A 22,635-nucleotide genomic window follows, 5' to 3' on the forward strand; every position below is an offset into this window, starting at 1 on the left:
AACAAAATTGGCATCAATAATAGGTCTCTGACATTTTTGGCTGTCTTATAAGGAGACAATATTTCCCTGTATCAGCAGTTCTGCTTTTTGTTGAACTCATAACTGGGACATCTCCAAATATCTGTTTTTCTAAAAGTAATGGACAGTGTGCATCTATATTTTAGTGACACAGTCTCTAAAGTTAGCCTGGCATAGGAATATTCTAACTTTATTTTTAGTTATTTGCCTTACTTTGTCACTGGAGTATGGTTTTTATTTAGACGGTACTCATTGTTAAGTGTAGACTCAATATATAGCAGCTCAAACAGGGAGGCTTTGGAAACTGTATTTATACCTCAAATGTTTGATGAAAACCTTAAAGCTGCAGGACAAAACTTGTAAAAAAAATGTTGTTTCTCTAGCACAGCTTCAGCAAACTGACGATTTTCAGCAGCACATATACAGGCATGTTTGTCAAAACTAAGACCTTCCTCTTAGCTGTGATTGGTTGGTTCTGACTAGGGGTGGTGTGTTTTTGCAGATGGTAGTAGGACCACCATGAGGAGGCAAAGGAGCTCATATTTTTTACAGATTATGCCTCATGTTAAAAGCATAACTATGTCCTGACAGTATAATATGAGTATAATAGTGTTAAAAGCATAACTATGTCCTGACAGTATAATAAGTATATAAATAATATAATTTTATAAGACGTTCCAACTGCAGCTTTAGTAAACAGTATTAGCATGTACAAATAAGAAAAATATGTTTCATTCATGAAATATAATCTAATTGGTTTTTAAAAGGTAAATAGTGTTATAGGTTCAGAATGCAGCTTTTGTTTCATTAAAATCAAGACTTCTGAGGAATGCCTGATGAGTAGACATTATATCAGTGCACAGAAAGCACTAACCTTGGTAATAATCTTGCTAATACATGGGTTAATAATGTTTTGTAAAATGTTTAATCAGTATGATGTTTGGAATTCTGTCTAATGCAAAAGGCCTTGAAATGAAGCCCAATTTACCAACTTCATTGCATCAAGAAAACTTTAAAATACATGACATTTCCGCCTCACTCAAAGTTGCCATTATACAAGTCTTGCGGTGGACAAAGTCACTTTTTATTTTTTGTGCAAAGTTTCCTTTTTCTCTTTCAAGTAAAGTCTTGCATCATACAAAGAAAAGGCTGCATACTGTACTGTGTAGGTTGTGAATCTGAGCAATCAAGGTGCGTTCAGTTTTAGTTTTTGACCTGGTTTTACTTGTCTTTTTGCTCTCTGTTGAACAAGAACATGGATGCATGTAGTCTCCTTCTTACTGTCTGTACTTTTTCACATTCCTCTAAAGACTATGTCCTTGAATTTTCCGTGGGACAATAAAGGTTACCTCTACTCTATTCTTGGTCATGAAGGAACCCATATTCATTTTTTATTTTTTTCTTACTCTTTTTCTCTCTGTTACTGCTCATAGATATTAAGTTTTTTTATATATATCAGCCTAGATTTGCCATACATCTTCTTTATTTTTGGAACAAAATCTTTATTGTCCTAATGGTGATAATGGGTGTCAATGTGATGTAATATTTCACTCTTCTGGGAGGCTCCCCATGGGTTTGAGGATGTACCCTGCAGTGATTTGCTCCCATTTCAATGCATCAAGCAGTCCAGCTCTTATGATGAATGAAAAAATATCTTGATTGCATTTGGTATTCCAAGTTGATCCCAATTAATAGTAAAGTGGAGGACACTGTGGTGTGGAAGAGGTCATTTGTCTATGTTTAGCGAACTGTTAAGGTCTTTTGAGACTTTCTGTGCTATATACTCAACCCCTGTTAAATATACAATTGTTTTGTAAGATATATGTGGTTAAAATAAAATGTTTCAAGAGACACTTAGCAATGTCATACACAATGAGTTGCAAAGTTTAAATCTCTTTTTGTTTTGTAATGTTCTAACCAAAACTCCTACACAAAGTTGATGTATAATTGAACATTTTGAAGCCAAAGTATCATTTTTTCATTCACTTCACAAATCTGTGGTGAGCATTAGTGTTCAGCTCCTTTGAGTCAATACTTAAATAGATAACTAAATAGATGATTAAATAATATTTCACATCAATTAAAGCTATCATTCTTAGGTGGAATGTCTTTGCGCATATACGACACAATTTGTTTCTAAGTGTCTGCATATCTAGAAACTGAAAATGTTACCTTTTTTTAATTGCACATTTTGTTGTATGTGAAGTTTAGAGACCTTATTTAGATTTTTTTTTTCTATTAATTCACCTGGCAAGAGCAACCTCTTTTACACACGTACTGTGCCATCAGTGTGGCATGTGATAAACTTCCAGAAGACATCTTCTGGCTTTTTTTCAGCAATGCCTGAATTTTATTTAAGAATGTATGAGATGAGGTGGAAAACTCAAATTCAGAATTTTATTGAAAAATATTAAATATCACTGTGCTTACTTTACAGTTTTATACTACTTCATGTTAAAGTCCTTTAAAAATACATTAGTTTATGTTTGTAATATGTCAACATGTCATAAGTTTAAAGGTTAAAAATACTTTTCCAATGCAAAGTAGATATAAAATTATTCTCAGCAGTGTTAACTTGCTTCTCTACAGTACTCTGAATAACATCTTTTTCCATTTATTTAATAGGGTAAGTAATCTGTTTAGGCTTTCTTTTTAGCTTTTTTATTGAATAAACAATTATTCTTTTTTTTTTTTTACTGAAGTTTGTTATTTTGATTTTTCCTAAAAAATACAAATTTAAAAAATCAATCAGCTTAATGAAAAATAAAACAACCATTTTCTTTTTAGTTTATTTTTGGAGGTAGATTTTTGTCACCATTAAGGCTTTTTTTAACTGTTTCATTGTTTTTCTGTAATTACATTTAATTTGTTTGTGTAGTTTCTCCCAAAGCAGCATAAATAGGAAACACTAAAAATTCTTTGTTCATTGCAGAACAATAAGGCTTTTACTGGTTGTGGCCCCTCAATTTACACAGCATTTATTCCTGTTTTAACAATGGGTTTTGCACTTAATTTGGTTCTGGTTTCACTAAGATTAAACAAAACAAAACAGTATGAAAACAGTATGAATTTAAACTTGAAGATTTAATAATTTTATCTTTTTGACTGACCGTTTGATCCATATCTTTGCCATATTGACCCTTGAAATAGACAGTTGTATTCTGTGTAATGATTGTTCATTTTTCATCTATTTTTTTCTCCTCCAACAGGAAAATCAAGACCAACTATTTCATTGTGTCTCTGGCATTTGCTGATCTGCTTGTGTCAGTGCTGGTGATGCCGTTTGGTGCCATCGAGCTGGTCCACCAGCACTGGATCTACGGCGAGACGTTCTGTCTGGTTCGGACGTCGCTGGACGTTCTTCTGACAACCGCGTCTATTCTCCACCTCTGTTGCATCGCTCTAGATAGGTGAGGATGTTGTGTGCACACTAGGCAAACTTATACACACCTTTCAGAGTTCTAACAAGAGTTTTACCTACAGATAAAATAAGATGCCTTTCACAACTTTTCCTGGGCCCTTACTTTAGTGTTTAACTACAGAATAAAAGTGAGTAAAAACACAATCTAACTGATATCTGATTTATTCAATCACTTTCTTTTTGGCAGCTGTGTGATTACATCTGGTTATTAGCCTTTGTACTCCTTACTGCTTCTAGATAGCAGCTAAATTTATTATAACGCACATGGCGGTTCTATAGCATAGAGCGAGAGTGTAAGTTACTAGGTACTAAAGGTATTGTGCCAAAATGTTAAAGGCTAGAGGTAAGAGGGAAAAGTAGATTTAGGACTGAATAGACTTAACTACCACCCATGCTCCTCAGAGACAAATGTTCATAATACATATTCCCAGTATAGTCATATTTTACAGGCAGAATTTTATTTATGTGGCTTTGGCTTGTAAAAAAGCATTTTGTTTATTGGATTTATCAACGCTTTGGTGCAACATCATCACTATATCTTATTGTTTCAGTATAAGTTAACCATGACAACTGTAGATTACAGCGTATTACAACTGCATATTTAAGTTACAATTTCTAATTATTCTCAAAAACACAAAACATGTTATATTATTAAGTGAACATTTGTGCTAACAAATTTGGGAAGTACTGAATAAAAGAGAATAAAAATAAATAATAAAAAAACTGAAGGAAGATTTAGCTGAACTGACTTTCAAACAAAGTTTGATTCCTAAGAAACAGAAGTAGAATGGGGATGGTATGTGGGTGGCTCACATCAGCTAATAACAACCAAGGACAATTTTCAGCTAAGACAAGCTACGGATGAGGAAATGATCTTTTCATAAAATTTCCTTGCTGGAGGAGCTTTGTCATCTTTTATACGAGCAGCTGCCTTCACATACTGGCACAGCAGTGCTTCCATTTCTAGTTTATAGCAAAACAATCACCACAATTTCCTTGTAAATCATGTCACATCTTCCCGTGAATCCAATTTCCGTTCTTACTGTAATTGGCTGCTTGTTTGGGTGTTTTTGTTGGAGCTTTTATCTTTGTGCTATTAAGGAACAAGATGTATTGTCTTTGCACATCATCCAGTATTTCATTCTTGAATTCATTTTCTATTTTACTTGCCCTTTTCTTCTTTAACTCTGACATGCACATGCTTTTCATCTGAATATTGCACTGTAAACACTCAAAGTAAGACCTCAGACATGTCAAAACAGTTTTAAAAGTCATCAGTTATTTTAATTTAAAAACAAAATGGAAAAACTGTTTTTGGTTTAACATGTGCACTGAAACCTGATCCATCATTTTGTTACACTGTCCTTTGAAAAGACAGATCTATTCTGTCTAGTGACAGATCAGGTTTTTCCTTATCCAGTTCTTCTTCTGTAGGAAGAGTTGAAGTTCCCAAGCTTTGCTTGTTCTCAATGTCTCAAGTCAAATAAATGAAAATAAATAAAAAAAAACTTTTTTTGTAAACATGAAAGACTTACAGAAATAGAGCATGAAAGAATATTCTTATGTAAAACTGCAGGATTTGACCATGAGCTAATGAAAATGTCCTTTAAGCCTTTGAAGCAAAACCTAAGTGTGACTCTAAGTTGATATGTAAGGCTAAGTAGAGGTCTAAAAATATCCAAGACACACAGATATATTAATATTAATGAATAACAAAAACTGGCACTGGAACAAGCTTCATCAGATTTAATGCTGGGTTTTGCTTAATCTTAATCTTTTGGACCAATACTTACTTCCTCCCTGTGCAGAAATGAATCTGTCTGAGTTTGATCATTTATTACTGATGCTTCAGCAATGACTTTTTCCTATTAGATAAACAATTAGTTTTGACATTCATTTTATTGCATCAGGTAAACACATATGAAACATGTTGTTAATATTCAGAAATAGTGCTACAAAAATCAAAAATATGTTACGTTTTCATAAAGAGGCTGCAAAAAGTTGGCTCTGAAAACTCAAGAATACAGTGTTCTTTATATAACAACCTACAGATTTAGTTTTTCTTTCAGACCTGAGTTGAATGGTGCTTAATTAAATGATTAATCCCTTTGCATAGCAGCATACAATCCACAGCAGATTCTAACCACGTTGAAACACCGATTAGAAGAATACATTTCAGGTATTTGTGTAGCTTCAGAGACAATCTTGTTGAGAAAATAAAATCCTCACTGAGTTGGGCAGTATTCCCAGAGGTGTTTTATTTAGTTTAACTAAGGACTGAAATCCTTTAAGGATCTTGTGAACTTTGATGTTTATTTTAGTGAAGTAGGTCAGACAAACATCTTGAGGCAGAAACTGTTGGTTCAACTGCATGCTAGTGATGTTTTCTGTTTCAAAGAAAAAACAAGCACAATTTTATTATTATTATTATTATTTTAGTTGAAGCTCATAAATCTTTTGGTTAAACTTTTTGCTCCCTTTCTACTATTTAGTGCAGAACATTGGATAGGTTGGGAAATGGATGTTTAATACAGTCGTTCAGCTCACAGACTGTTTAGGACTGTTGACAAGGCCGTGGCTTGGATCAAGGTCTTATAGATGGTAGTAAAAGCGCAAAGGCATTTTCTCTGACATGCAGCTCTACCCTGAAGGCACAGATAATGATAAAACATATGAGTGGAAACCACCGAGTTGCTCTGTTAACTGGGGTTAAGTGCTTTAGGTGAGAACCTTTTGATCACATATAATATGAAGTATTTTCTGAATTTGAAACTGATGTGAGGTTTTGGGTCGAAGTTGTCCAAGAGGCAGAGAGGCTTGACATTATGATTTCAGGAAGAGCAGCTTGCTCGATGATTAAAAAAATAAACATTTTCACATTTAATCACAGATACTTTGCAATTTATACTAGTTATTTCACAGTGCATCAGTTCAGTTCATTATTTAAATTAATTTAAAGAGCTTTCTATCTAAGGAAGTCCAGCAGATTTCCTTGACTTGCAGCACTGCCTCTTCCTAAACAACCACGTAGCGTCAAAAGGCAATCAATTAAGTTGAGTAGTGGACTTTTACAGAAATATATACAGAAATCCTTCATAGCGGGCATAGATATAGGGATAGTGGAGAGGAAAAAGTTCAGTTTTTAATGCATGATTCAGTTTTTCTTATTTCCTTGTGCTATCATATTCACCTGGATGGAAGAGGCTCTGGCTTTAATATCAAGGATGGGCACTTTATAAATGATATGGTAAGGTCAATGTGCAATGTGGCTTTAAACAAAATTAAATAAATAAAAAGAGAGAAAGTGGAATCTGTTCACCGTAGAGAAAACCTGTGATTGATTTGTGACAGGTAGAGTGGTGGCTCAAAGATCAAGCCTCTAGACAAATTTTCTCACTCTGCATTGTGGGCTGCCAGCTGCCACAGGTTTATCAGAATAGCCAAGAAAATATAAAAAAAAAACTGTTGTCCAGAGGCCTGACCTCTGCTCCTGTGGAAAATCAGGTTCAAGAAGCACATTTTGGACGCAAACCACAATTTCAGTCATCTGTGTGCTTATCTATTAACTTACAGAGGGATGGAGCATGTGTTTATAACAGACTTTAAAACAGCCTGTTTACCATCTGGACAGTGTTTATATTTGTCTGAATATGTTGTTTTTTTTTTTTTTTTTGCAATAATGCTTTAAAAAGCAACTATTGCAATAGCCCTATTTATGTTCAAAAGCTGTTCAGCTGTTTAATAAAATGAACTGCTCTTATCTCAGCTTTGCCAAGGTAAATCTCTGTTTTAAGCATCATAATTGATAGATGTTGATGTATTTATTTTAATATCAGCAACTGCTTCATGATGTTCCAACCTAAAATAATCTAAATGTTTTAGAGCTTCAGGTGTCAACTGAGTGAAATGCCTTTGGAAATACCATTTCCAACATTTTTATGTTTTAGAGATTGATGGGGAAGAAGGATGTTGTTGCTCAATTCTGGGTCCACTGCTTTTCTCTCTGTATTTACTGCCTCTGGGTTCTATCCTCAGGAAACATGGGATTTCATTTCATTGTTACGCTGATGACTGTCAGATTTATTTGCCCCTGAAGCAGAAGGATGTACATTCTATCAAACATCTCCTGGCATGTCTAGGTGATATTAAAGCTTGGTTGGCCTTGAACTTTTTAAATTTTAATGAAAACAAAACAGAGATGATTGTGTTTGGACCCAGTGGCTCCTGTGAGTCCTCCTCTGTTGACCTGGGACCCTTGGAGGTATATTTGAAACCTGTTATTACAGATCTTGGTTTTAAGGTGGACAGTGATTTTAAATTGGGCAGCCAAATCAGAGCAGTGGTTAAGTCCAGCTTTTATCATTTAAGGCGATTGGCATCAGTGAAATCTTTTCTTTCCAGGCAGCATTTTGAAACAGTGATCCATGCTTTTATTTCAACTCGATTGGATTACTGTAACTCACTTTATCTGGGAGTCAGTCAGTCGCTGCTCTCACGTCTGCAGCTGGTTCAGAATGCTGCTGCACGACTTTCAACTCCAGCGGGATCTAGTTTTAAATTGTATGTTTTTGTTTTTAAACTGTAAGAGTTTTTTTTAAATTTTTTTTTATTGTGTTTTAATGTGCAGCACTTTGTATCAGCTGTGGTTGTTTTAAAGTGCTTTATGAATAAAGTTGGTATGGTATGGTATGTTTGTCATCTAAACAAAACAGTCAATGAAGAAAGAAAATATTTATCCTGTGCTTATAGTAAATCTTTAGGGAAGCATATGGTGATGCATCACGAAATCACAACAGAAGAAGGCAAGCGACTTTTAAATGTATCACGTAAAAATGCACACTGTCTAAAGCCTGGAACACAATTAAAGAATAATCATGTTGCAAGTGCAAGTAGATGTTAAAATAATCCGATGAAAAATAGAGAAATTATGTCTTACTTTCTTGAAACATAAATTGGTATAGATAGATGTGTTGTAGAAATAGATACATCTTGTTTTGTTGTAGGAAATACACCTTTCTTTCAAAAATCTACATCTTCATCTACACAACCTGGTACGGTTTCATATGGTGCGTACATAAAATCAGGGATAAGATTTTATTACATTACGTTATATAGTCGTGTTTCCTTATCTTTTCAATAACTAAATTACTGAATATTAATTTTCTTTCTTAAATCGACTCTGTGTGTCGATGAAACACATTTGGTAAACCAGCATAGGCATCTGAAATCTGGAACAACACATGATCAAATTAAATACAAACTTTAGATTTATTACCGTCAAACGAGTCAGAGTTTAGTGTCAAGTCAAGTTTTGAAAAACTAACTAAAGTACCAAATTATGAACAAAATGAAAAGATAAACAAAATGTGAGTTCCATGAAAGCAATGAAAGCAAAGTTATTGTTTAGTTTGTCAAAGAAAAGTGAAGTAAGGATATCAACACTCAGATGCTTCTGCTTTATTCTTCATCACTTGGCTGACAAACAACAAAGGTTTTCTTTGTAAGTGTGACAAAGAAAACAAAAAAGTCACACTGAAAGAATGAGAAGATAAAGGAGAAGGGAACTGAATAGTAGCATGAAATAAAACTGAGCAGCTGCAAATAAAGCTTCTTATTCATAATTTAAGCTGACGATCCTGAAAAAGTCTCTGAATAGAGGCTGAAAATAACAACTGCTGCAAGCAGGATGCGCCAACATAAAGGCATTCAGTTGTAAAGTGGCTAACTCAGAGATATTCACAACATAAAGCAGAAGAAAATCAGGAAATGAACATTGAGAATGAAAGAGTCTTTTATCAGAATTGAAATATAATTGCATACTCACTGGAGTATCTGTTTTGTCCTGATGAAGTGGTATAGTAAAGTAAAATCCTCATTTGTGCTTCCTAACCAGCTTTTTGTCTTTACAAACATTGAAGATGAATGCTGTTTACAGCATTTAATGGCGTAGAGCACAATTAAATAAAGTAGAAGCAATTCTGGTGGATAAAAGATGAATACTTTGTCTAGTACTTAACATTTTATATTTTCATACAGGCATATTTCCGAAAGGCATTATATTGGTAAGTAGTCAAACAGACATGCCAGGTCCCGACGTTAAAGGGTAAGATATTTAAAATCTAGCACCTTATGGACCACACTGGAAATGTCCAATAGCCCACATTTACCTAAACATCAAAGCATTCATCATAATCTTCTGTTTCCATTAACTAACCAAAATGCCTATTTGTTAGCATTTATCACACTGCTCCAAAATCAGGTACGTTTCACATTTTAACATGTGGTGATGGTGGATATCTTATGCTCTGCTGTGACAAACATTATTACATGCTCATAGAGTCACGCTAACACCAGTACTGCATCAAAGTTTACTGATGAAGTTTGTCATGACTCATACAAGTGTATAAAAACAAGGTTTCCACATGCAGCACTGAACTTTTTGGATCTAAAATCTAAACACTAAAGTACTGCAACTTCATTTGACATTCTCTGAAATACTACTCGCAAATGTTCATTAATCTTTGTAAAAGTACAGCAGCAATGCAGAAAATTAAAGCAATGCAGTTTTGTTTACTTCCAGATAAGAATAATTACTACGTTGTGCATGGCGTTCTGTATTCGAATCTGTAGACAGTTGTCCTTTGCAGATGTCACATGTGCTGCTGCTGCATGCGAATGTAGAGCGCAGCAGTACACTTTGGGTTTGGCCGGTCTCAGAAACCAGCCTTCAAGTAAATAATGTCAGAATAAAAATGTCAGAAATAAACAGAGTGACGTGTTTTGCGGATCAAAGGGAAGAAGGGGCCATTTAAAGTGCCCGTGGTCATGACATGCTGCCATTCAACTGTGCTTTGCCTGCTTCTAATCTTACTCAGGCTAATGTGTTGAAGAATAGGAATGTGCTCCTCTGTCCACATCTAATTCCTTTCTGTGAGCACTTAAGCTGCGGGGGTTTCTTGGATACAGCTTGCTGGAAGTCGTGTGTGTCTGTGGTTCTGGACACTTGTATTGACAAAATTCAAGGATTCACATTTGCAGACTTGAAGGGGAGTTCTGTCATTCAGACCTGCACATCCACCATTAAAGAATCAATCTGCAACCTTTCAACACAACTACTTTGGGAATTTAAAGAGAAAAGGGGCCTCTTGACCTTTTTTTTCTTAATGCCACAGCACATGGAGACCACACACAGTACCCACAAGCACTCCAAATTACTGGTGGCTGTGAAATGCCACGCACTGCAAGTAGGTAATGAGTTAGGATCACAGAGGAGCAGGCAGGGAAGCATCCACAGTGACTGACGATGGCATAAACTGGATTAGCTCTAATGCTCCTGCAGCAGAGCATAGTGTTCACTCAGCCTCCTGAGAAAAGGCAAAGGTTAAAAAAGTGTATCAGCTCAGCCTCTGCGGAAAGGAAATTTATGAGCTAGATGTTAAAACTTTCTTTTAAAATGTGCCCGAGCTTAATCAGATATTCATGTGGGGATTTCTAAAAATGAAATAATTGGGATTTGTAGTGCTTTGAGGTAGAATAACAGCGGCAGCACAACCAAAATAAATAAAAAAAATACACAGCTTTGATTATCCTTTATTTTCTAGAAGGTAACAACATTATAATACATTTCTCAACTGTTGATATGATATATACAAGATTTATTACTTTAACTTGGACTTATTCCCTTCATTAAAACAATACAAGAGATAGTTGTTTCTGGTAGAAACATGATTTCATACTGAAACCCTCATAATTTGCTACAGTACTTACATATCATTTGTGTCTTACAAAATTCAAGGAAGTGAAGTGAAGTGGTCATCTTCCCAGTAAGGAATTTTGCTTCATTTTTTTAAGATTCGGGGTTGATTAAAACATGAGAAATTTTTGAAAACTAATATCTGACTTGTGGTGCAGAAAAAAACAGATCTTAAAATTAAGAACATTGATGGGATTTTTTATTTTTTTTTTGCTATGTGTAATACAATTGACAGCATAACCCACATTTAGCAGAGGAACTAAACTAGATAGTTCTCTCATGTAAATGTCCTTCATGTGGGACTTGCAGACATCACAGTGGGCTGATGTTTTAACTGGGCATGGATGGTGATTGTGGAGGCTTTGGACTTCAGCAATTCAATATACATAGGTCCATTGTTTATGCGAGATTGAGTGGGGGGCAGCAACAAAACTAGGAGAGATACACAGACATACCTTTCCTCAGATGCTCGATCAATCTCATTTTAGAAAATCCCAAGACTTTCCCTGACTGTAAGGGACATACCATCCTGATCTGAACACACTCTGCCCAAGAACACCACAAACAGGAGAGCAACCCACATGGCAAACCACCAACTCTTTGTGCTAAGAATCAGGTCATGGTTCTTTCATTCAAGGATCTTTCTAAGCATTCACTATTCCACAACAAGGAAAAATGCTTCACTAATTAATCAAAATATTAGAAGTGAGCCTCACAATCAATATTTCAGCATTGGCACAATACCTAAATGTAGCCCATTGTCCTAAGACACAGGTTTTTAGTTTTAAAATATTACATCCATCGTGTACCGCCAATGGCTTCAAAAAACCTGCTTGTGTTTTTAAATGTGAAAGGATGTTTGTAGGTGATGCTGTCTGAAGTGAGTATACCTTAAACCATAGCTGAGTACAAGACAAATCTGATTTAAACTAAAATAAGCAGCTGTATTCCACCTGCACATATTTTCACCCATGTTGCACGTCATACCTTCCTCTATATTTATTTTTGCTGCAAAAATACACAATACATGCACTGATGTGGATGAATCAGTGCACATTTAAATACTGTGCCCCACATGTGATGCAGTTGGACATTATTTTTGGCATAGCTGGAATGTTCAAAGGCCCACACAAATAACCCGTTTGCAAACATACGCCTACACATCGAAACATCAGGTCAGAAAGTTTAGCCGGTTGACTTTGTCAGTTTCCTGTAATCTGAGGACAGTTAAGCTCCGGCTTGTTTGCACAAACAAACACTTCCACATGCAGAGATGAAGCGGATTTGTTACAGTATGCGTTTATCTCATAAACCCTCTTCTGTTTGTTCACTTTTTTTTTATCTTAATGTATTTTAGTCTCACTTGTTTTATTTTGTGTATTTAATATTAATATGGCTTCAAGCAATCCGTTTCCTCCTTCCTTCCTTCACATAATTATCTAATATGTTTGCATTTTTATTCATCCTTTTCAGATAAAGTGTAGCTATTTGGATAAGATTGACTGATCTCATGCTGTCTGGGGTTGAATTATACTCTGAACCTTTCTGTGAGAAGTTTGCATGTTTTCCCATCCTGTGGGTTTTCTGTGTGTACTCTGGTTTCCTCCAACAGACTAAAGACGTTAATGTAATTAACTGTCCTTTAGTTATGACTATGGACAGCCATGGTTGTCTGTCCTGTGTCTTTCTGTAAAAAACTGATGACCTGTACAAGGTATAAACAGTGACTGCTGAGGATAGGCAGTAGTAGTAGGAGGATTGAACAAGTATAGAAAATGGGTAGATCGTAGAAGTAATATTGTACACAAAATGCCTAAAGCACAGATTTTATCATTCAGATGATGAAAAAACATAGAAAGGTAGATGATGAAACATTAACTACATTGTAGTAATAAAGCTAGTGTAGATTTACAGCTGGTGAGAATGCATGCTTGGAGAAGTTGAGCATTGAATATAAAATGGCAGTTTCAGGGCTTTTGCTTTTATTTTAAATATAAAAAATAGCTTGCGATAACTGCAAATAAACATGTTGCCTATAAAGTTTCAGTGGTTTTATAATGTGCATTTTCTTTTTTGTTTAGTTATGAACCCAGGTCAATAACGTTTGATTGTCTAATGGATAAGAAAGACACTAACATTTATGAACAGTTTTTTTTTTATTTAAACATCTAAGCATCAGAAAAAATAAGAGAGATAAGATTAAATTAACAATATGAAAAATTAAATTAATTTATTCTCACTGAAATGCATAAAACTTTACACTGCAGCAAGATAAAGTTTACAACATAACAAATGGATAAGTAGCAATGAATAAAAAAGTAAAAATCTTATCACAAACAAATTATATCAACATGTTTAGCTGTCTGTAAAAGTAGACGTATATTGTATACAATATACACATGGAATTCTGCACATGGAAGCAGAATTCCTTGACAAGCTCCAGAACTCCATGCATCATAGTAAGTCAGTATCATTTTCTCTCCTCTATTGGCAGGTTTGCTAATAGTTCTGATCTTGTTCTTGTTTTTAACACAGCAAGTGCATCATTGCAGCTGACAGAATTCCATGTAAAAATAGCCAATATCCGCTTTGTGCTACTTCGTTGTGGATAAACCGAACACAGTGACATCAGCTCTATTTTCAGTGGGGAATCATGTGGAAAGTTCAGAGCATGTCATATTCAGAATAAAATAATTTATTTCTGGTAACATTAAAACAGAATTAAAATATTTTCTAAGTCAGAAGGTCTTTTCATCCACATGTTTTATACAATTAAAACATGTCTTCTGTCCTAGAGGAGCATTTACCCACAATGTGCAATAGAAACAGCAAACCTAGTTTCTCTTGAATTCAAAATATTTTAAACTACACAATCCTGAGGTTTCCATCTTGTTTAGCTGATTTTATGAATATATTTGAATGTAAGTGCTGTAAAACACTCACATATTTTGTTTGCACACTAACCCAATGATTATGTTTAATTTTATGTTTACAGAAAATGTTTGATTTTTTTTTTTATCCTGTAAAACAATTACAGCACCGCAGCAACCTAACTTTGACTCATCCAGAAAATATTGTTGCCCTAACCAAGTGGTTGATTTCCACTTGTTTGATCTGCAGGCTATCTGCAGTGAAAACAACTCAAATACACAAAATAATTCAGAAGGTATATTCACTAAAAAATAAATAAGGACAGTAGGATTACAAAAACATCTGGGTTAAGACATGACAGCTGAATAAAATATGTGGAATATGTTTTTTTTTCAGTTTTACCTTTTCTGTGTAGATATGTAATGCAACATTGGTATTGGGTTAGAATGTTTTTGCAAATTCATGGGAGCATAGTTTTGCTAATTATGCCAAGAGAGCTTATTTAAAATATAGAACAATAAACAAAATCAGAGCAGCACACTGCAACTTTTGGTATTTTCCATGAACAAAACACTTTTGATTAAAAGGCTGGGCTGCTGTCACTGGGATAAAACCTAATTTTCATACTTGTTAGTTTATTGGCAGCTTGATTTCTTTTGGCTGCTTCTGATGAACTGAAAAACCTGCTAAGTCTTTTGATTTGAGTTGATGCAATTTTCCTCCCTGCAATGATCTCTCTGCAGGTACTACGCTATCTGCTGCAAGCCGCTGGTCTACCGGAACAAAATGACGCCCTTGCGAGTGGCTTTAATGATCGGTGGCTGCTGGGTCATTCCCACTTTCATCTCTTTCCTGCCCATCATGCAGGGCTGGAACAGCATCGGTATCGACCACCTGGTGAGTCGCAGGAGTTTGAGTTACAGCTTGAAAAAGATTTATTTTAGACTTTTGGTTACTTAGTTATGCACTTTATATATTGTCAAATATTTTGAACATCTCAGTGGGCAACAAAGCAATTGCAGGGAAACAAAGCTATAAAAAAATAATCGCAAATACAAGTCTTTCAGAACATTGTTTGTGTAAGCGGTTAGTGTCCACATGCAGCAATGAGATAAATTGTTGTCTTGTGGATCTTTGTTTACTAGGGTGAAGAAATGCCTCATATGTTGCCATGAAAACAACGTAAACATGCCAACAAATGAAACACCGACAGCACAGGCTGTCAGTTTTTGTTTCTTCAACTCAAATGTAAATGATGTGTTCTGAATGAAGTGTTTTGTTTTAGCAATATATTTTCTCAATTATTTAATTTGAAGAGCTGAAAGTTTGAACCAAAACATGTTTTATTCTAGAATCAAAATGTTTTCTTGGAAGGAGGGTAGTATTTAAAAGCAGATATTATTATATAAATGCTAAAGTTTAGCATTTAAAGTAAATTGTTGAAATGTACATCTGGTTTTAAATGGAGTACAGTAAGCTTAGTTAAATATTCAAAGAGGTTTAAAAGGTTTCTATCTAAGGAAGTCAGTAACTCCACTGAACTCCACTTGCACTATTCACTTCTGGACAAGCATGTAATGAATATGAAACCATTTGAATTTAGTTGCTGGCTTTACAGCAATCCTTTATACCGAGCGGCACTGGAGTGGAAAATCTCCCCAAGAACGAAACATTCATGAGAGTGAAAAAGTCAACAGCAGAAAATTGAGAGCAAATCATCATATCAGCTTTATGTTCCACAATGTTCGATAATTAAATTAAAGAAATAACCTAAAATTAAAAAAATATATATATCAAAAAGCACAAATGAAAAACAAGCACCCAAGAATTGGTCCGTTAGACAGACAGACCATACTTTTTGTCAGGCAACACTGGTTACACAATTAAAGTAATTTTCTAAACTTTATTTGTTTGTAAGTATGATTAAAAGACTTATCCAACAAATTAATTCAGGTTCTGTGTGTTAAAAATGCTACACATCGTTGCCAATACAGAAGTAAATCTCTCTAGCTCCTCCGTGTTATTGCCAGCTGAAATCACGTCTGAGTTACTCGTCAAGGGGGAGACTGGACCGCTCAGTTTGGCCAAAGTTTAGCCAAAGAACACATACACACACATATTTCATTCCCTTTTTTTCCAAATACACACAAACATGAGTTTAGTGCAGCTGCAATCCAAAGTTAGCCCCATGCAGTGGCAGCAGATCTCTGCGGGTCTAATTAGAGCTGTTTGAATATTCTGTGAAGCCAGTCACTTTTGGCACAAACTAGAGCTCTGAAACTCAGCAAAATAAACCAGGACTAAGGTGACAAGAGGCAGACTTTGCAACATCTCGGTAGTTGTTTGTGCTGTCCTATGTTATTGTTGTGGTTTTCAGGAATTCCTTCTATCTACTGACCAGAGAGGGTTTCACCCTCAATCCCAAGACAAGTCAACAAGTTTTGAGTCTGGTTTTGGGCTCTGTAATGATACACCACGAGAAAACAGTAATTTAGCAGCTGCCAGACACTTTACTGAACTTATGTTGTAATTAAGTATTGGAGATATGACCCACTGATGAGAATCCTTAGATAATTTAGATTTCTCTTCAAGAATTTGAATATAAAACCATTTAAGAAGGATTAAATAAGGTAGATTTTCTTTTTCCTTTTTTTAACAGTTTTTTACAGTTGGGCAGTTATTAGCCGACAAATTGAAAATCTGCCAGCTCCAATTCCATCAGCCATTGCTAATTTAGAAGTTAGTCCATCCTTGACATTCCATATGTCACCACGTTTCTTTGCTGGCTTCTTGAAGCACCTGTTGGGTTTGCAGCAGAGCAGATATGCATGTAATGTACATCCAAGGTGAAGCTGTAAAGTTGGAAGTGCTATATGCTACTAATGGCTGTGAGCAAAGAACAAGTTATTGTGTTTTATCCCGTTTATAACCCAACTCTCTCACTGCTGTGTCCCTTTAAGCAAGAGATTCAACAGCGTTAACAGACACTGACAAACAAAATCTTTAAAATTTCTTTTTTAAACAGACTATTTACTGAAAAGAAAGAAGTTTCCATCTGGGGGTGAAGATTTATTTTTTATTTATCTCTTTTTCCTAAGCTGAGTGTACTACACAAGTAAAACTTAGATTTCACTTGGATTAATGATGATGTGTTGAGGCTGGGTTTTGGTGAATGAGCAGGGGAGAATGTGGAATTTTTAATGGATTGTTTCAAGTCTAAAGATGTCTTATATCACAGCAAATCACAGTTCAGAAGTTCAAGTTCTAATACTAAATATGCTTTACACTTGCTGTATTAAAGTAAAAGATAAATAAAAGATTTAGTTACAGAAGTAAGTAGAAAAACGTGATTCTCAGGTTCAAATAAAAAGAAATGGAATGAGGTGGAATGTACAAATTTAACTAAATTCATCCAGTATATAACTGCTCTTACTTAACAAAGTAGGAGTTTACAGACTAATCAATCCTTGATTTATCTTACATAATCTCTCAATATAGTCTGCAGTCTTTGGTTATGCTCTCTCCTCTTCAGCTAACCCTGCATTTTTTTGTCTGAGATGCACCAGACAGTAGATTTTTGTTTGGTTAACTACTTCTGCTTTTATTTGCCCATATATTTTTGAATTATCATGCAAATGCACCTATAATCCAAGCTCAGTTAAAGAGTAGAAAATAAATACCCTTAATTGTCCCACCTTGGGGATATTCAGGTGTAATAGCATACATCATACCAGCGGGATTATTATTTAAGATGAGTAAAACTCTGCAAATAACAGCTAAAATATAAAATACCAGCAGGGATGTAAGTACTTATTGATTATGGTAGAAGCAGTATGTAGAACAGCAGCTGTTGGGAGGAAGGATCTAATATAATGCATCTTTGCGCACTCAGGATGCAGCAGTCTGTCTCTGAAGGTGTTTTCTGTTAAACCAGATTTTTCTTCACAATCTCCTGTGTTTTAAGGTGAAATGAAACTATGAAAAAACATACAATTGTATCTCTGTTTCCTGGGCATGTGGAAGAAAAACACGCCTGCATCTCTATTACACCAGACCCATGCAGAGTTTATTACTGAGAATCTTGGCGTTAGTTTCTTCTGATAAACAGCCTGACAGAAAGCTGCATAACTTACATTTATATGACCAATTAAAATAAGTTATATATGCATCTTCATGCAACAAAGTACTAAGCAAGAACACTGTACAGAGGTATGTCACTAGCAAAGAAAATTGCATTGTATGCCATGTTTTTAAATAAACCAAAACCTTGACAGCATAAAAGGACAATTCAGATACACCAAAACTCATCTGTGCCATATACGGCATATTATGGCAAAGTTTCTGTCTGACAAATTGCAAGAGAAGAGAGTGTTTAACATAACTGGTGGCAATATGTTGACAAATAACTCAAACTGTGCAATCTCACCTCTCAGCAATCCACACTGAGAGAGGAGTATGAATTTATTCTTACTTTCTTTTGCAGTTTACATGCTATGAAGGGGTAAAAAATGACAGGACGTTTTTAAAATAGTTCTGAATTTCATAAACATTTGCAAAGCGTTTTTTTCTTCAAAACTATCAATATCTAATTTTAAAATTAACTGCTCTTTACATTGTGTGATTTTTCGTCATGTATTTCCCAGATTGAAGAGAGGCGCCACAATGGAAGCAGCAACTCCACTTCTTGTGTGTTTATGGTCAACAAGCCATACGCCCTCACCTGCTCTTTGGTGGCCTTCTACATCCCTCTGGTCCTCATGGTGCTGGCTTACCAGAGGATCTACATCACGGCTCGCGCACACGCCCTGCAGATCAGCATGCTACAGCGGGCAGGCGGGGCTGGGGCCTGCACTCCTGGTACCTCCGGTTCAAGCCCAGGAGTGGGTGCGACTTCAGAGTCTGCTGACCATCAACGCAACCACCGTATGCGAACAGAAACAAAAGCAGCAAAGACTCTATGCATCATTATGGGATGTTTCTGCCTCTGTTGGGCACCATTCTTTGTCACCAACGTGGTGGACCCATTTATAGGCTATACAGTGCCCGAACAGCTGTGGACCGCCTGCCTGTGGCTGGGTTACATAAACTCCATGCTCAACCCCATTCTCTACGCCTTCCTCAACAAATCCTTCCGCCGTGCCTTCCTCATCATCCTGTGTTGCGGGAGGAAGAGGTATCGCAGGTCATCCATCATTGCAACAGGCACGACCTGCACAGCCACGCAGATCAACGGTTCAACACATGTACTCAAGTAAGTTCTATAAACCATTTCATTTTGTGATTGGAGTCCTGAGGCATCAAGCAACAGAGGATTTATATTAACATTGATTTTATGCATAAACTTTAAGACATGCATGCTTTGGAAGGTTTGCATCATGACACACATACTTCCCTATTATTTTAGAGCCCTATTATTAATAGGTGTTTTATTACGTTAAAACATATAAACAACTGTTGTTCAAATGTCATTTAACAGTTTAAAACAATCATATGTTTGAAGAAGAAACAGACTGAAAATTATGAGAAACTTCCTAATTTTTAAATATTGAATTAAAAGGTTGAGTTGTCGAGTTACAGCACATCTGGTCATTTAAAGCTGCCTTTTATGACTACAGTATATAATTTTTGTACCAAAAGTATAACACTTACATAACATGCATTAATGCTAATCAGCACTGACAAAAGCAAAATATTACATCCTATGTTGTCAGTGGAACTATTTAATTGTTTCTTACAGTTGAATTTATAATTTAATATCTTATATTTCTAACATATGTCTTTGCTTTGGTAGTCTTATACAATTTACAAAAAGACATTAGTGTGTTTGACTTAAAAACTTGTTACTGTTGACATCAGGATAATACAATTTGCAAACATGAGCCATCTGCTGTGAGAACAAACTAACTTCTTTCAAGGTGTTATGGAGATTTTAATTTTTAACTTTAATTCCATAAGTATTTCTCCTAGTCCCTATGGGTTTAAATGATCATTATTCTCTAAGCCTGTTACTTGGAGTTCATGTTTCACCCTGATAAGGACATTATGTTCAGGATGCTCCACAGTTGCCAGTTAAGTGTTTTCCCATCTGTCTTTATGTCTCAATAAGAATCTTATCTTTGTTCATGAATGGCAGTGTGTCACTTTTCATGTCATCTTCATCCTGTTTATGCTGACAGAGATTAATCGCACATGTAAAGTGTAGATGTATTAAAGCAGTAACAAAAAAGGCATTTTATAACCTTTCATGTACTCTCTTTTTTACTTTTTTCATAATTCACTTTACAAATCTGTGTCCGTTAAATAATTATTTGTGTCTCGGTGAATGTCATATTTACATACCGCATAATCCTCTGGCATGGGAAGATAATGCATTTTATATAATCTCCATCTGTTAGGAGATAGTTTATGAAAATGGAATCAGATTCTAAGGAAAAGTTATGTAAACAAAGCAAGACTTTTCTGGTTATTATAGTAATATTTTCTGATTAATATAGTCTTATCCATTCTTTCAAGAATAAATATTATTGTGAGGTTTGTATCTAATTATTGTTGTGCGACCCAGTGTTGCACAAAATCTGTGTTCAGAATGTTTTTCAGTGGATTATTATGTAAATGTATTAGTTTATAAGTGGATAAATATTATTCAGTTAACTTTTGAATTTATTTGGTAATTAGATTAATTAGTGGAATGTGCTGAAATTCAAGAAGAGCTCAGTCAACATGTGACCTTCATTTGTTACACAGTTATTAACTATTCAAGTGCTTTTCGATAGTGAACACTACATTTTCTTATGTTAAGAAAATTCTAGCATTATTGCGTTGCAATTATTACATTATTGAGAGGAGGGATTTCAGCTTTTGTTACTTGTATTGTGGTTCAAACCTAGCCTGGTTACGATGAAATCTGCGTGGAGCAGTGAGGATTTTTCAAGGCAATACAGATTTTTGGATATGGTTTAAGTCTTACTTGCTGATTATCATTACATAGGTTTTCTGGTGAAGTGAGTGGCTTTGATGCAACAGAAAATGAGGAAATCACAAGATAATTATTTTTTCTGCATCATACAATGTATTCATAACCATTATCAGTTTTCATGCCAACATAAGTGCATCGAGTTAAAAGCAAATAGTGGCAGTTTTTTTGTGTTGATGTGCTTAATCCACTTTAAAAATTCAGATTTTAAAGTTTAACTTTCTTTTTGACCTGTTGGTCACTGATTTCAAGTGATTAAGCAAAAAATAATCAACTGATTTTTTTGAAGCTTTAGACATGTAATATTTCCACACACTAGATATTGAACTACTGTGAATTTCCATTCATGGTTTCTTCCAACAGGGATTATCTGTGTTACCTGGCAACACTCAATGTGATATCATCTATTCAGTTGTCGCCAGGCTGCAAACATTACACCTCAGTGCATCTGTGGAAATCCCTAGAGGCTTCAATGATTCCTTGGTCCTGCTTCACTTAGATTTTCCTAATCCTTGTAATGCAAGTATTTAGTCCAAATTATTTATTTATATATATATATATATATAGTCCTAGCAAAAGGAGCAAAAATGAGCTCCTTTTATACATATATATATATATATATATATATATATATATATATATATATATATATATATATATATATATATAATTTTTGCTCCTTTTGCTAGGACTCTAAAATTCACTGACAGCTCTGGAAGGTTGGAGCTGTGTGCTGGTAACCATCTATTAAGTGCTGGTGTCCCCTGAGATCCTGAACCTGAATATCTGGACTGCAGAAACACTCAGAAAGGTTCTGCTCGCATCATTTTATGACTCATAGGGGTACCACTTGTCAAAGGTTCTGCTTTGAATACCAAAATATAGCCCTGTTGTTCAAAAGGTATCATGTTAAAAATGTTGCTTTTTGGAACCTTGTCTGTTTAATGCTTAGCTTAATGAGCCTATAATGAATATCACAGTTTGTAGGTAAATGTCACTTTTGGTTTAGGAAAGCTTTCTACTTCCTCAAACTGTTGAGCTTGTGTAGTTTTGCTGGATCCTTTCTGTGTGAAAATTATAGGTTTGTGTTTTATAAGGTAGAAGTTGTTGATGATTTACATGGAAAATTTTCTCTGCTGTGTTAGAGTCAAACTTCAAGTTTAAGAAATGCATTCTGGCTTTAGTCCTGACTGGAACAATAAACCAGCTCCTTACTCACCTACTCTTTCCTTCTGGATGGGTCCAGAGGGTTTGAGTAGAGATAAATAGACAGATTGAGGATTTGTCTGCAGTAATGTGTTTTCCTTTCAGACATGATAGTATTGTGAAATCACCTTAGATAAGCGAAACACAATAGATTGATGGACGCCACACTTAAGCAATCTCCGTAGAGCAGACAAAGGTGTGTCAGAGTTTATTTTTGTACTTTTGCTTTCATGAACATTTATAAAGCATCTTTGGTCAACTGGGTTCTGACTGTTTGCTCTGTTTTTAAAATAAAAGACGAGACCATGCGATGGTGGGTAGATCAAATAGCACAGGGGATTAAAACGTCTAATTTTACCAATTTTATGTCACATTAGTGATGTAAAATCAAGG

General features: G+C 35.1%; 1 protein-coding gene across 2 annotated transcripts in view; it reads left to right on the plus strand.

Annotated features, from left to right (window-relative positions):
• Positions 1–22,635, plus strand: part of htr4 (5-hydroxytryptamine receptor 4) — a 146,600-nt gene that overhangs the window by 86,878 nt on the left and 37,087 nt on the right. For both annotated transcript variants that reach the window (XM_008420849.3, XM_008420850.3), the window contains exons 4-6: positions 3,228–3,428; positions 14,807–14,960; positions 18,707–19,314. In XM_008420849.3, coding sequence (XP_008419071.1) covers positions 3,228–3,428; positions 14,807–14,960; positions 18,707–19,314 — 963 coding nt within the window. The remainder of the gene's footprint in view (positions 1–3,227; positions 3,429–14,806; positions 14,961–18,706; positions 19,315–22,635) is intronic.

Source organism: Poecilia reticulata, chromosome 10 (genome assembly GCF_904066995.2).
Source record: "Poecilia reticulata chromosome 10, P_reticulata-male-v2, whole genome shotgun sequence".
Classification (NCBI taxonomy): domain Eukaryota; kingdom Metazoa; phylum Chordata; class Actinopteri; order Cyprinodontiformes; family Poeciliidae; genus Poecilia; species Poecilia reticulata.